General features: G+C 32.5%; 1 protein-coding gene across 1 annotated transcript; it reads right to left on the bottom strand.

The window, feature by feature from the left end:
* Positions 1-2,590: 2,590 nt before the first annotated feature.
* LOC101217448 (chloroplast stem-loop binding protein of 41 kDa b, chloroplastic) lies at positions 2,591-6,104 on the bottom strand. Its single transcript, XM_004146343.3, has 10 exons — positions 5,787-6,104; positions 5,079-5,213; positions 4,911-4,997; positions 4,673-4,763; positions 4,506-4,560; positions 3,946-4,006; positions 3,615-3,836; positions 3,314-3,430; positions 3,132-3,221; positions 2,591-3,041 (listed from the first exon to the last, which is right to left on the bottom strand). Exons 1-10 carry the CDS (start codon positions 5,898-5,900, stop codon positions 2,862-2,864), a joined length of 1,152 nt encoding a protein of 383 aa, XP_004146391.1. The 5' UTR covers positions 5,901-6,104; the 3' UTR covers positions 2,591-2,861.
* Between the last annotated feature and the right edge of the window lie 8,352 nt (positions 6,105-14,456).

The following is a 14,456-nucleotide window of genomic DNA, read 5'->3' on the forward strand; positions in this document are numbered from 1 at the left end:
TGTCTATATCAGATTCATGATGTTTAGTATTATGTAATGTTGGTTTCCCTTCAGTAATGTTATGTTGTTGGATGGTTGATGTCATTTATGTTTCCATTGTGTTATCCATTTTAAGTAGAAGTAAGTTTAGGGTCGATAGTTGTCACTGAGGTAAGTTGAGATATTCATTGGTCAGTTGCACCATCTTTTGGGCTAAGAATAGGTGGCTTGGGAGAGGGTGTGACAACAACGATCCAAATCGGATGCTTTGTTTCATGTTAGCCCTTTTATAGCCACTACCCCTATCAAACTTGATTCTCGAAGATTGGCAATGGGTTTCATAGAAGTATTGCTAAAATCCAAACGATTTGATTATTTTATGGTAGTAGTGGATAGACTAAGTAAATTTCCACACTTCATCACCCTTAAACACCCTTTTACAGCCAAACAAATGATAGAGATTTTTATTGACAAAGTGATAAGTAAGAATTGAATTCAAAAATCGACAATCACAGATCAAGACAAAATTTTTAAGCAATTTTCTGAAAGAGTTGTTTTTCGCTATGGCGACAGTTTTAAAAAGAAGTACTACCTTTCACCCTCAAACGATCGATCAGACAAAGTGGATAAACTGTTGCTTAGAAACATATCTTCGTTGTTTTTTAACGAGCGGCCGACAAAGTGAAGTAAATGCATACCTTAGGCAGAACTCTAGTATAATACTACTTTCCATGCTTCTTCGAAGATGACTGATAGAGCAATCCTAATCCTCAATCCAGAGATCCAAACTATTAACGTAACAAGAACCTTTGAAATACAAAACTAACACCTCCTTATACTAATTTAGATCAACCAAGAGAAAGTTAGGAATATATTACTTCTTAAATCAAAGATGTAGAAGCAAGATTTGAAAATCTCGTTCTAAATTGAGTCACTCCACAATCAAACTTAAGGTTGGATTGAATGACTCGCATGCATTTTATCACAAGAATTGTAAATTAAGGGAAAGCTCTCAAAATGAGATTTCAAATTGCATTCATCAAAAGTCTTGTTGTTACAAATGGAAGGATATAGGCATTAGATAGCCTTGTAGAGATTCTATTCTAATTAATGAAAATACCAAAAAAAGAATTAAAACATTAACTAATCTTTTTATCTTCTAACAACTAATTTTCACCCACCATCTTTAATATTAAGCTATTATTGGTAGTTACCCTAACTTATTAAGTTAAAACAAATGGAAATACAATAAAAACGTGATATTAAGTATGCTATGAGGTCTTCAGAATATTAGCTTCATGGAATCTTAATGTCTACCTCATAGTCCACTTCAATTGAGAAAACATTAACCTTCAAAACTCCAAATGGTCTTTCGTCTCTTGTATTAGTATGTGGCACATGAAATTCACGATGATCCAACCCTATCCCTTCTTGTACATGAAGAATGAATGATTGTTGAATCTGTGATGCCTTAGATCTTGTAATTGGTTCGTATGGAACATCATGATTCTTATCGATAACTCCCTCTCAAATTGTGTATAGAAGGCTCCAGCTCCACTAGTATTGTATGGAGATAAGAAAACAATTAATAATAGCGTTGAGCTGTTGTTTAAGGGCAAAGATTTGGTCATCAACACACTAAAGGAAAACTTAATGATAGCTCAGAATATAATGAAAAAGCAGACAGACTTGCATCGATGAGAATTAAAATCCAAAGCCGAAGACAATTTATCTAAATTGAGGCCTTATAATAGGCAACGATCTCTCATTAAAAAGGGAAGTGAGAAGGTTTCCCCCCAAATTTTATGGGTCGTACCGAGTGAAAGAGGAAATTGGTTGAAGTTGCTTACTGGTTGGAACTACCTCTAGAAGCTATTATTATTCATAATGTATTTCATATTTTCCAGCTTAAACAAAAGTTGAGTCAAGCACAACATTTGCAACACTTCCAACTAGCCCTAACTGAGAAATTTGAACTGCAAGTAACACTGGAATCTGTATTGGAAGTAGGATGGAACAATGAGATGTGAGATGTGAGCTAATTCATGGCTAGTGAAATGGAAAGGATTACTAGACACCGAAGCTTCTTGAAAATTGGTTTATGCCATGAACCAACAATTCCCTATATTTCACCTGGAGGAAAGGGATATTATTGAAGAGGAGAATAATGGTTAAAAAGCCCAGATGAATGTGAGTACTTAAAGAATGTTTTGAATTGCCAAAAGTAGGTTTTATTTTGAAAAAAGTTGCTATGAGCTTTTGAGGGAGAAGAAACCAACCTTCAGCTTATATCTTTTATTTTCCTTTGTTGTTGCTTGTTATTTTTTATTCTTGTTCTTGGGTTGATATTTGTGTTAAGAAACTACCATCTCTGTTTCTCTTTTATGTTGGGGTTTTATGAGGTTAAGGAGGAAGAATTCTAACATAATTTTAACTTTATAATATAAATTTTTTTTTTAAAAAAAAAATTTAGATAATTTACTTTGTTCAAGTTTGTATAACTTTTGAAAAAGAAATGTTAAATCTCTACTCATGCAACTTCTACATCAATCATGCTCAACAACATTATCCAACATTGAGTTTGATATATGATTAAAAAGCTACGAAAATATGAGCAAATAAACAAGAAACAAATGACATCATTTATACTGCATTTTTCATATCATACATAAACATTTGACTTTATCTATGCTTGAGTGAAGAAGGCCTCTAATGAATTGACAAGGCCTAGTTCTAATGCTTCTCTAAAAACCTCCATCTCATACATATACATAAATAACATTCCTAAATTGACTTCTCAACCCGGGATCGGTCGACTAACCCCTGCAGATCGGTAGAGAATGAGTTAAAACAGCCAAGAAAAAAAAATGAAAAAGGATGCCTCAAGCTTGAAGAACCAGGCTCTTGCCAAGGATTATGTCATCTGTTGAAAAATCAGCCTCTTTTCTGAAAGTGCCTCTGCCAAAGTCCAAATTGTAGGAGTCTGCAAGACCTTCCACCAAATCAAATTCGGGCTTCCAGCCGAGCACGCTCTTCGCTTTCTCAATTGATGCAAAGAAATGCTGCATGACATTTATATTAACAATGGTGCTATTTCAGCCATCAAATTCCAGCAAACTGCATCATATTTATCATTATATCCACCAGATTACCTGATCACGGAAAGGGAATGGCTTCTTCTTTCCAAAGTCAAACTCCTTCGGATTGTAGTGAACAATCTCGGGCTCAGGAAAGCCTCCAGCCTGTAAAGTTTATTACAGGAGAGAGAAGCCAATTCAGATGTTATCTCAATGATGAATACTACGGTGTCCTGATTATTTCTTCAAGAGATTACCTTGGCACAAGCTTTGGCTAACCCATCAAATGAAACATATTTTTCACCAGAAATATTGAATACTTGCTGGCTTGCCTTGTCATTACCAAGAACCTGAACAAAAGCATTTGCCAAATCCTGCAGTTGACAAAAAAGGTTCAATTATTAACTTGATCTCAATTGCTACATTAACATCAAGAAATGTTTTAAACTATAATCCTTTTCCCAGGCTATTCACATCAAAGGATCTCTATTGGCCTGCTACCTACAACAGACTTAACGATTTGTTCCTATTGCACTAAATGACCTTAACAGCACAGACCTTGACGTGACCAAGTTGTGTAATTTGAATGCCCGAGTTGGGAATTGGAATGGGGCGACCGGCTTTCAATCGGTGGAAGAACCATTCTTCCACAGGATTGTAGTTCAATGGTCCATAGATGTAGACTGGTCTTATAGAAGTCCAATTAACATCCTTCGACGCCAGTAAGCTCTCTGTCTCAAGCTTTCCCTTATGTCTACTCTTTGGATCAACTGCATCTACCTACGAAATGAAAGAGAAGTGGAGGTCAAACTTTGAGTAAACCAATTATTTTGGTATTGGACAAAGAAAGTAATCTGAAAGCTTTTGTTTATAAGGAAAGAAAAGGTACCTCAAAATGAGGTAGGAGATCAGACTTGAGGTATACACCAGCTGAAGAGCAGTAAATAAACCTGAGAATAATTAGATACATCACATTTTATCGAACTCCGCAAAATCTATATTCTGTTTCATGGTTCTTTATGCAAATTTTTGTGAATTGTAATATTTAGACTAGCTTACTTACTTTACTGATTTCATAGGACAGTTATCTTATAATGTAACATTTCAGTTTGGAAAACTTGTAGAACATTTAATATTTCCACTGGATCATCACTATGATTTGAATATATGACCTTTGATTCCTTGAAACACCTAAATTTACCTTGACAGGTGAATAATATATCTTCTATACCTTCATAAAATTAACAATGCAGGCAACGTTTCCGAATTCAAGTCGAACAATCTGAATACTTTCACCCACAGAAACACAACAAACCAATCCCGTATCACCAATGGCACAAAATCATTTTTGTAAATCAAAATTGTTCCCTCTAGCATTGGAAAACATGATGCACATGACTAACAACAATTGCTGTGAAAAGAAAGCAGATATTATTTAGGAAATCTTACTGCTCTAGCTTAGGCAAAGCATCTATAATTGGTTCAACTTCATCTGCTTCTCGCCCTGAAATCATGTAGCAGTGTGTAGACCAAAAAAACTATTGGATATGACGGTTTTAAAACAAATCAGGGTGAAAGTTTAAAACCAGAAGTGATCGATCCGAAATCAGACTCACCATTAATGTCGTAAACTACATCAAACCCCGCGGCCGAGAGACTGGATTTAACAAAATCAAAGTCTTTTCTGTCTCCCTTCAAATGCAGAATCTGAGAAATGAGAATCAAATAGACAAATTTAGCATCTGTACTCCAACAAATTCACAAGTAATATGCTTAAAAATAAAACCATGGTACCACATTTCTCTTTATGAAAGTTCACAAGAGTTTTAAGGCTTAAATGGAAGCTTAGATGACCTTGGATTTAAAATCAGCATAATCTGCTTCCGACTCGCCCGGCAATTGTTGTGTAACAGGTGCTTTTCCTCTTGTAAACAAAGTTACCTGCCAAAATTAGCAAATCCCATGAATCTTCTAATGGGGAATCTGCAGCAACCAGAGAAAGAAGAAAGAGAATGGCAAAACCTGATGACCCTCTTTGACTAGAAGTCTAGACAAGAATATACCAATAAATCTGGTGCCACCCATTATAAGAATGTTCTTTTTGGCACTTGCTGTAACATGTAATCCTCCTTTTGGCTGCATAACCTTCCTTTTATACTGCAATCCAAGGCCAAACCACATTGAGAAAACATATAAAGCACTAAATGCACCATAATCAATCAGCCTACACTTCCCAACGTAATGTAATTTAACACAGTATCAGGTTAAAAAAAAAAACTCATATTTGAAACCTCATTTCCCCACTTATTCATTTTTAGCAGCGCACATGCTAATCAGGCTTCATGAATCAAACTTATATTTCAAAGCTTTCGTAATTAACATAGCATCAACGCAGAATGTTCCGAAACCACACTCACCCTCAAATTCATGTTAACAGCTTTCATGTTGAATGAGTTTTTTTAATCCAATTAATAGTCGATGTATCCTATTTCTTCTAAGCTTTTGTGTTTAGTGGCAAACAACATATATGAATCAATCAAAACGGAGGGAAAAGAAACTCGCATATAGCAATATGGCCACTTAAGGGGAAACCCAGTTCAATGTGCACTGATTTTTAGGCTTTAACAACAAGAACCGCTCAAATAATATCCAGATTGAATCAAAATTGAAGAGATAAAAGCAAAACCCAAAAGAGAAAGATAGGTAGGAGAAAAGAAACGAGAAATAGACCTGAACTTGGGCGTGGAGTCTGGCGCCATTGAAATCGGAAAGAGAAGAAGGAAGAACAGAGAATGAAGTAAACTTTTGGTGGTGAGCAGCCATTGGGTTTGCCATGATCCCCATTTAGAAACCCTTCGTCTTCCTGTTTGGTGGTGGGATTAAAAAGGGAATGGATTTGAAGGGTTGTTCTTCTAAGGACATGGCTACTCATTCTCTGGCTGGATTTCATTCTAATGTTTTGAGGATAAGACAGTGATTTGCCTCCACCTCTCAATTAAAATTTATCGAATCTAAAACCCAAAATCGAAAAAAGAAATCGAAATCGAAAGAGCCACTTCAACATCTTGTTCAAGCCAATTGGCCTCTCTAGTAAGTACCCACTCAAGTCATCAGCACCACAAACGCGAGATAACTGTACAACGTATAGTTGGGACTCGCAATGAAATCTATCCCACCTTTTCAAATGTGGAATTTATTTTGGAAAATTTCATACATTAACCCAAATAGTAATATATATATATATATATAGATATATTATCACCCACCTATTTCTAAAACTTCCTTACAACTTAACATAAATTCTTACCCTTATCTATTCAATATGTTTTCTTCCTCTCTCCTACCAACTTCTTGAATGCACCAAAATTTTACAAATTACATGTTATATCATAAGTTATTAAATTACATGTTATGTTATCATAAGTTATCGGGAGATTTGTTATCATCCACTTAATATCACACAATCGTTCACATAATACTTAAAGATTCATTAATATTTATGGTGTAATCATTTGGTATTTTATTGGATTTCTACACTATCGTTTAGGGTTTAGGGTTTAGGATTTAGTAAAAAATTGACGTCTGTGTTTTTTTTCCTATGATCAGTTTGTTAGGGTGTGGTTATAAATGAGGACAAATATTTTTCGTCATCATTTCTTTTCAAGTACACAAGACCCAGACTGTGATTAAGGATAAACTAACCAATGAAAAGGGTTAGTGACAAAGAAATTCGAAGAATTAATTTTTGAATTTATATATCCAATTTTACCTCGTAAACCTCTAGGAATTAATGTTTTGAAAATGAACAAATAAAAAGTAAAAGAAAATCAAATTAAATTTTTGAAAGAAGAAATTGATTAGAAAAGAATTAAAGAAAATTTAAAGGAATTTTCTATTCAAAATAGGACGAAAGAAATTCAATTTAAAAATTGAAAATAAAATTTATTCTAACTTACCAAATGCATTTTGGGATAGGAAAAAACATATAGGAAATATTCCATTTTTGAAAGAATTCAAAGAATCGGACATCCCAACAAAGGCTAGACCGATTTAAATGAATTTCGACTTGCTAACACATTGCACGAAAGAAATACAAAACTTATTAAACAAATCTTTGCATAAAAGTGGTTGAAAGAAGAATACCAGTCTATGAGACAATTGATTATATGCAGTTATTTTTATGAAATGGTATTGGAAAACATGAAAAAGAATTTTCATTTCTTCACATAGGTGTTGTACAAGTAGCCTTAATTCCAATGTTTAGATCTGGATTGGATACATCAATTTTAGCAATTTTACGTGACAAACGCCATAACGATTTTTTAAATTCATTGTTAGGAATTATTGAATCAAATTTGGCCAACAACCCTATTTATTTTAATTGTTTTCCAAATTTTATGATATCTCTTGATGATCCACAAATTCTTAAATCCTTGAGCCTTGAGCCTTGACATCGCTCGATAAGGTTTGAACTTTAAAGAATGATTGAAAAATTAACACTTGTTTACAAAATACTTACAAAGTTTTAACTACTACCATGCATCCAAAGACTTTAATGTTGTGAGCAAAGGGAAAAACCATGTTAATAAAGACAAACCTAAATAAATCTTCAGTTAGTGTTCAAAAACTCCTCTCTTGGGAAGAAGTTACAAAGAATCCTCATTAGATTCTAGACAATGCTTTCATCCCTCAAGAGAAAAAAAAGGAGGTTTTCCATATCGATCATTGAACATCCAGATGGAAAAGTAGAAATCAAGTTTGAGAATGAGTCACCTAGGTTCCCTGTAGTCAAGGAAATAATGAGCTCTCAAGAATTTATGATCTCAACGCCAAGTACATCCATGATTAGGAGTGAGTCGTACCTAATCTAAACAGATCAAATCCTCTGAAGATTAAATATGTAAGATTAGATAAGGAATACAGAATATTGTTTATGAAGAAACTCTCCCTGGTTCTCCAACTCAAACAGAAATAGATATCAGTTGTCAATTAAATGTAATTATTTCATAATCAAAGTTTGAGCTTGATAGAGAATCACTACAAAAAGAATTTATGTCAGCTGCAAATCACAGTGAAAGAATTGTCTTCTTCAAAACCTACTCTAAAACATAAAGGAAGTTGTTCAGAGTAGAAATATTTCAAGAACATATTTTGTTTTTTAGATGGTTCAACCAAAGGAAAGAGTTTCACCATCTTTACACCATCAAAGAAAAGGAATCTTGAAAAACTCAAAGAGGAGAAATCAAAGTTGATTATCCTCCAATGGAAGATGTTGAGTTCAAAGTTTTTATAATGAAAACATTATAGCAAAACATTTTCAGATCATCAAGGAATCCGAAGAAAACAACGCTCCAACAAATAAGGAAATAAAAAGTATCCATGTTCAAAACAATTATTTCAACAGAATGCTTTCTTCAATTGTCAGTCAAGTCTTCAATATGATTTCATCTAAAACCTTAAGTCCATTTGCTAACCATTGTACCAAAGATTAAAGAAAAACTCAAAACCATGGTCAGATAAACACACCCAAAATGTTCAAAAAATTAAGTCTTTAGTTAAATAAATCCCTTGTCTCCGTCTCATCAACCCAAAAGTAAATCTTATCATCCAAACTAATGCCCCTGATTTAGGATATGGAGGAATCCTCAAACAGTGTCTTGATAAGACCGAGTCATTAATCCGATTTCATTCAGGAATTTGGAATGATACCCAAAAAATTACTCAACCGTAAAAAAGGAATTACTTGCAATAGTTTTTTGTGTCCAAAAATTTCAAGGAGCGTTAATCAATAAAAAAATTATTATTAAAACTAACTCAAGAGCCTCAAAATTCGTTTTAGAAAAAGATGTAAAAAATCTTATCTCAAAACAAATGTTTGCCAAATGACAAGCCATATTGTCTTGTTTTGATTTTGAAGTTTTGCTTATAAAAGGAGAACAACGAAGAAGATGCAGCTCAATTAATGGAAGATCTTAAGAATCTTTCGGTCAACGATGAAGAAAACAAATTAACAAGATAAATTTTGGAAGATAAGAGAAATCAAATTAATTTTCATCCTCGACCATCATTTCCTGGAGAAGGACTAGAGAAAAAACAAAGATATGCCATCAATACAAAATTCAATGAAAAATCCATATATGTATGGAATATTGATGAAACTCCATTAGATCAAATTTACGACATATTGAATAATATGTTAACTTGTTATCTAGCCTATGAATCCAGTGGTCATTCAAATGTAGAAGTTGCTATGCATCTAATCAATAAATTTAGTGGAAGCCTCAAATTAGGGTGGAATCATGCTCTAACCAATTAACAAAAAGAAGCAATTAACAAACACAAGACAAAGATTAGAAGGGCAATTAGGACTGAAGAGGGAACTTCAGCAACTCAAAAAGTAGTAGAAGAAGAGAGAGAGGAAGATAATCAAGAATCTAAAATGTTTCTCCATGGGAAACTTTAGATGGTACGAAGATATATATTTTTATTTAGGATTTACCTCTTCAAAGATTGCAATGCCAGACATTGGAAAGAAATGTTTATAGACAGAATTCCAAGTTTTATGGCAGAACGAGTCTACAACTCTCTCAACAAAGCATACCATTGTGCAAATACCATGGAAAGACCTTACTTATGCTCAAATACCCTAAAAAATCATAGAATGTGGTCTTGACATTTGTAATGAGATAAAAATTAAAACCAAATTTCAAAACATTCAAATCTTCACAAAAGAGAAATGAAGACTTTTTGTTCTCAGTATGGATTTGAGAAAGACAAAGAACCAGGTTCTTCTTCAAGAAAAGTTAGTCCATAAAAACTATAATAAGAAACCCACATATTATAGAAGATCCTGCAGGTACAACAAAACTTACACCCCTAAGAGGTATCATAAGTATACCAATTAAAAGAAACCTGCCCAAAAACAGCAGAAAGAAGTTCAGAGAAGAGAAAATCAAGGAAGAAGGTTTTTTGTTACAAGTGTAGAAAAGAATGACATTATGCCATTAAGTGTCCGCAAAGAAGAATCCATGAAATACAAGAAGAAGAATATTGTTCAGATTCATCTTATATTTCTAACTTCCAATTGTAGGAAATCGACGATGACACCGATTCAGAAATCCCAAGCTAATCTTCTTCCGATGAAGGACTAACATGTAGTTGTATTAAAGACTGATGTAAGTGTGTTTTAAATGTTTAACTTTTGAACATGATTTATTATTTCAAACTATTAACCATGTTTCAAACCAAGAGTTAAAGAAAAATATTTTAGAAACACTTAGAGGTTCTTTGACACGAGAATCTTCTTCAAAACCATCTTCAAATAAGAAAACTGTTTCAAAAAAAAGTCTTTCAAAATTATTACAAACTCATAAAGAAGAAACACTCGTTTCCGTTGATAAAAAGTCTTTCAAAATTATTACAAAAACTCCTAAAGAAGAAACACCCGTTTTGATGATTTAAAAGTTGAAATCAATTATCTCAACATCAATATGAAATTTTGGAAAATAAAAAAGAAAATTTTCAAATAAAGCAAAATAACATTTCACGTGATTGAAACTTAAAAATATATTTTTTAAACCATCTAAATCTTGAAATAAATTTAACTTCAAAAATAAGTTTTCAAAAAATGGTATTGTTTAATTACTTTAAAAGTAGAAGATTTCAAAATTACTTTTAGTTGATGATTTGATTTTTAAACTATGTTTTAAGATTTTTTATTTATTGATGGATATTGGTTCAAGATTTTTGTCACAATTTTCTCATTAAATTCTTAAGATTTCTAATCTTCTTCATTGTTGCAAGTATACTCTTCTAGAAAATTTGATAGGCTCTATTACCTTTTTTTTCCTTTTCTAGTAAAATTGTGTATGCTTTCTCTAAGTTATACTTTGAAATCTGTAGTGCAACCCATATGAAATCTTTTTAAAACTTATTATGAAAAATAAACAAAACATGAAGATATAAATATTTGAACAATCACAATACTACATTAAACAAAACAATGTCCTTGCATATCGTAAACTAAGTTGGTCTGGCAGTAGTAAGTTCTCCATACGGAGATCAACATTCTATACCTTGAAAGAGGAAAAATACTTTGAAAGAGTCTTGGTTGTGAGATTCCTCTCAAGCTTCTTTGATCTGAAAAATTCATATTTAATTCTTAATTAATTCATTGAGTATGAAAATATCCAAAACTTACCTTAAAATTCTTAAAAAAATATCAAGACAACCCAAAATAGCTCGAAAATAGTTCATGGTGAATGGGGATGGTCCCACGCACATGGCTTGGACCTTGCCGCATGCTAACCTTGTAATGAGGGGCGTCGCGTGTCCTTGCTGCCTACCCAGTGTGCCCATCGCGTGTCTTGTGCGCGTTGTGCTCCCCGCACACCGTACGTGCTAACCTCTAACGTAAAGATATGCGCGCAGTCTAAGCACATGTCTTGTCGCTCGGCTTTACCATGATCTTGTCATGTGCATGCAAAATGATCAAAATAACCTCTATAACCAACACCTATGCCCATCTCGCCCACACATGCAAGCCTCTCGGTCACTACTCAGAACAATGTTTTTTGTCCATAAACATTTTTCAGATTTGAAAACTCATAACTTATAATCCATAACTCTTTTGATAAAACCTTCTTCTACAAAGTTGCTCTAAATGGTCTTAACTATCTTACCTCAAATATTTGAAGGAAAATTCTAAAAAAACGAGTCCTATAGTCCGCCTAAACTTGATGTAATTGCCAACCTTCTTGAATCCAAATTGAACAGCATCCCTCTCTCACATACTAGACATAATTTCTAAATTTTTAAGACCAATTTGAGTGATTTTTCACGAGCATGTTGTGAGAAACTCCTTGTTGAAGTTGCATATTTATTTAGAAGTTCGTGCATGAGATTAAGTTGACACTTAATTTTGATTAGACTCTTTACTGCCCGAACACTCTTTTAGAGGTCATTTCCTCCCTTTTGCTGCCCCTGCTAACCTTCAAATGCCAATATCAATTATTTTTCACATTTAACCAACATTCTCAACTTTTCTCTTTCTCCTAAACTTAGACCTTAAATTCTTAAGCTTCCAATTACTTTATTCTCTTTTTTCTTATAAATTTCATTTCCTCTTATCCTTACCAACTTAATAATTTCCAAAGTTTTAAGAAATTTTGGTTTCACAATTTTGGTGTTTTGTTATATTTATGAAAATTAACAATATTTAAACTATTTATCAAATATAGCAAAGTTTTTTTTATACATTTTGTAAATAGTTTTTTTTTTTCTACTCATCATAATTTCTTAAAGTTTTTTTTTTATTATTATTATTATTTAGTCAATTTCATTTCTCTAAGCACAAATCAAAATAGGAAAACTATTTAAATCGTTATTTGTACCTAAACTTAGTATTTATTCTATTTTGATCCTAGAATTTTGAAAAAATGTATACTTTATTCTTGAAACTTTTAAATAGCATATTTTGATCCCTACCATTTGTAGGGGTGATCATTGGTCGAGCGGGAGTGGTTTTGTAGGATCGAAAATCGAACTAGTCGGTTTATACTAAAAGAAACTAACAACTAATGTTAATAGGTCGATTTTGGTCAGCTCGATTTTCTTGATTCAATTCGGTTGGTTTGGTTTATTTAATATTAAATAATACTTATATTACATTTATATTTATATATATATACAAGTTAAGTCTGTTTTTTAGACCTTTTAATTAAATCGACCACTGGTCGTATGTTTAATAAAATCGACCATCGGATGTTGGTTCGATCAATTTTGGTCATTCGAATGTGTTTTTTGGATGTCGATACTCACAAGATTTGATTAACTCTTTAGCGAATGATGAGGGAGCTTCTATATGGGGATGCCCAAGTTGCCGAATAAGATGTTCACTCTTAAAAATCTAGGATTTTAGTTTGTAATTAGAGGCCAGTTGGTAATTTGATGTTTTAACGAAGAACTCAAAAGGTCAATTTGCCTTCAAGATTTGATCATTATTATTTTGGTGCATTGACATTCTACATCACTTTCTCATATGTAATCTATGCAATTTCGTTCACATACAAAAATTTTAGGGCCACTTACCAAATATAAAATGAAAATTAAGCTTATAACCTAACACTTTAAATTTGCAAAAATAGCAAATTAACAAATTCATCCCAATTGAAATGATTGGATTACCAAAAGCCCTCATAGTTAAAAATATGAAACTGCATTGAACTACCATTTCATTGTTATTGATGAAGAGATAAAAGTCTTATGCAGCGGAAGATTTTACAGAATCATTCCTCAATTTAATTTGAGAATCCCAAAATATCAATACATTGATAATATTTAGAAACAAAATTCTAAAAGGCTAAACATGTTTTTAAATTAAAAGATACAGAGAATGAAAATCTCACGTAGTTTGACGCATCTGAATCTACTAGAACTCCAAATTGGGATACCACCTATCGAAGACCTTCTTATCCTCTGGGATAAGATTGGTTTGTGGGAACCAATTGGGATGAAAAAAGGTTTAGAGATAAACTATTTTGCAGAAAGCAAAAGAATAAGTTAAAGAAAAACTATTTTCTTCTGCATATTATAACTCCCTTTCCTTGAGGTTGTAGGAGAAAATCATGAGATTTTATTAATTTAAAAATATTTAAAATAATAGAAATTTCAAATCAACTAATTAATTAATCAATTAATAATTAATTAAATCATATTTAATTAATATTTCATTTAAATCGCACTTAATGAATATCTCAAATTAATTTAATTAAATAAAATTAAACTAAAATATTAATTCATTCTTCAATTAATTAATTGTGAGATCCATTTCTAATTTGAGTAGGAAAGTAAAATTCGTTTAAAGTATTAAGAAGTTGACGTTTGAATAAATCCGTAGAAAGGATTAAGTGATAAAATTTTTTATGGTTAAGTCTACGTTTTTGCGATTAAATGTGTAGTTCACGAAAGAAGTTGTGCGGGAACAAGAGAAAAAGTCTTCGCAAAGGTTAAGAAGTGAAAATTTTGACAGTGTTAGACTAGGGTTTTGGGAAGTCTACGCGAGAAGAACCAAGTGTTTCATGAAGAAGAAGTCTGCGAGGAAGCCATGAAGTTTAAGTTCGCGATAAGGGTTCTATGCGAGTAAAAGTTGGTTAGTTCGCATGGAAGGTTTCTTATAGTAAAAATATAATCATGCGATAAGGTTATTCGGGGGGAATGTTAAGGGGTTGAAGTTATTCACAATTTGGGTTAGGCGAGAAGCAAGGCCTAGCAAAGAAAATGTCAAATCTAATTTGATAGAGGTTAACGTGTAGGATTAAGAATTTAAACATGGCTAGGTTGAATATTAAATTTACACGTGTAAAGTTTGTAGCCACCTATTTTTATCCTACATATATATCT

This window comes from Cucumis sativus, chromosome 4, assembly GCF_000004075.3.
Source record: "Cucumis sativus cultivar 9930 chromosome 4, Cucumber_9930_V3, whole genome shotgun sequence".
Taxonomy (NCBI): domain Eukaryota; kingdom Viridiplantae; phylum Streptophyta; class Magnoliopsida; order Cucurbitales; family Cucurbitaceae; genus Cucumis; species Cucumis sativus.

Excerpts from the sequence above, each read along its gene's own strand:
- LOC101217448 (XM_004146343.3), bottom strand. The coding sequence starts at position 5,900 with ATGGGGATCATGGCAAACCCAATGGCTGCTCACCACCAAAAGTTTACT. Across the intron at positions 4,561-4,672 it reads TGTAGTTTACGACATTAATG|GGCGAGAAGCAGATGAAGTT; the intron begins GTGAGTCTGATT and ends ACATGATTTCAG. Across the intron at positions 3,222-3,313 it reads TAGCCAAAGCTTGTGCCAAG|GCTGGAGGCTTTCCTGAGCC; the intron begins GTAATCTCTTGA and ends TAAACTTTACAG.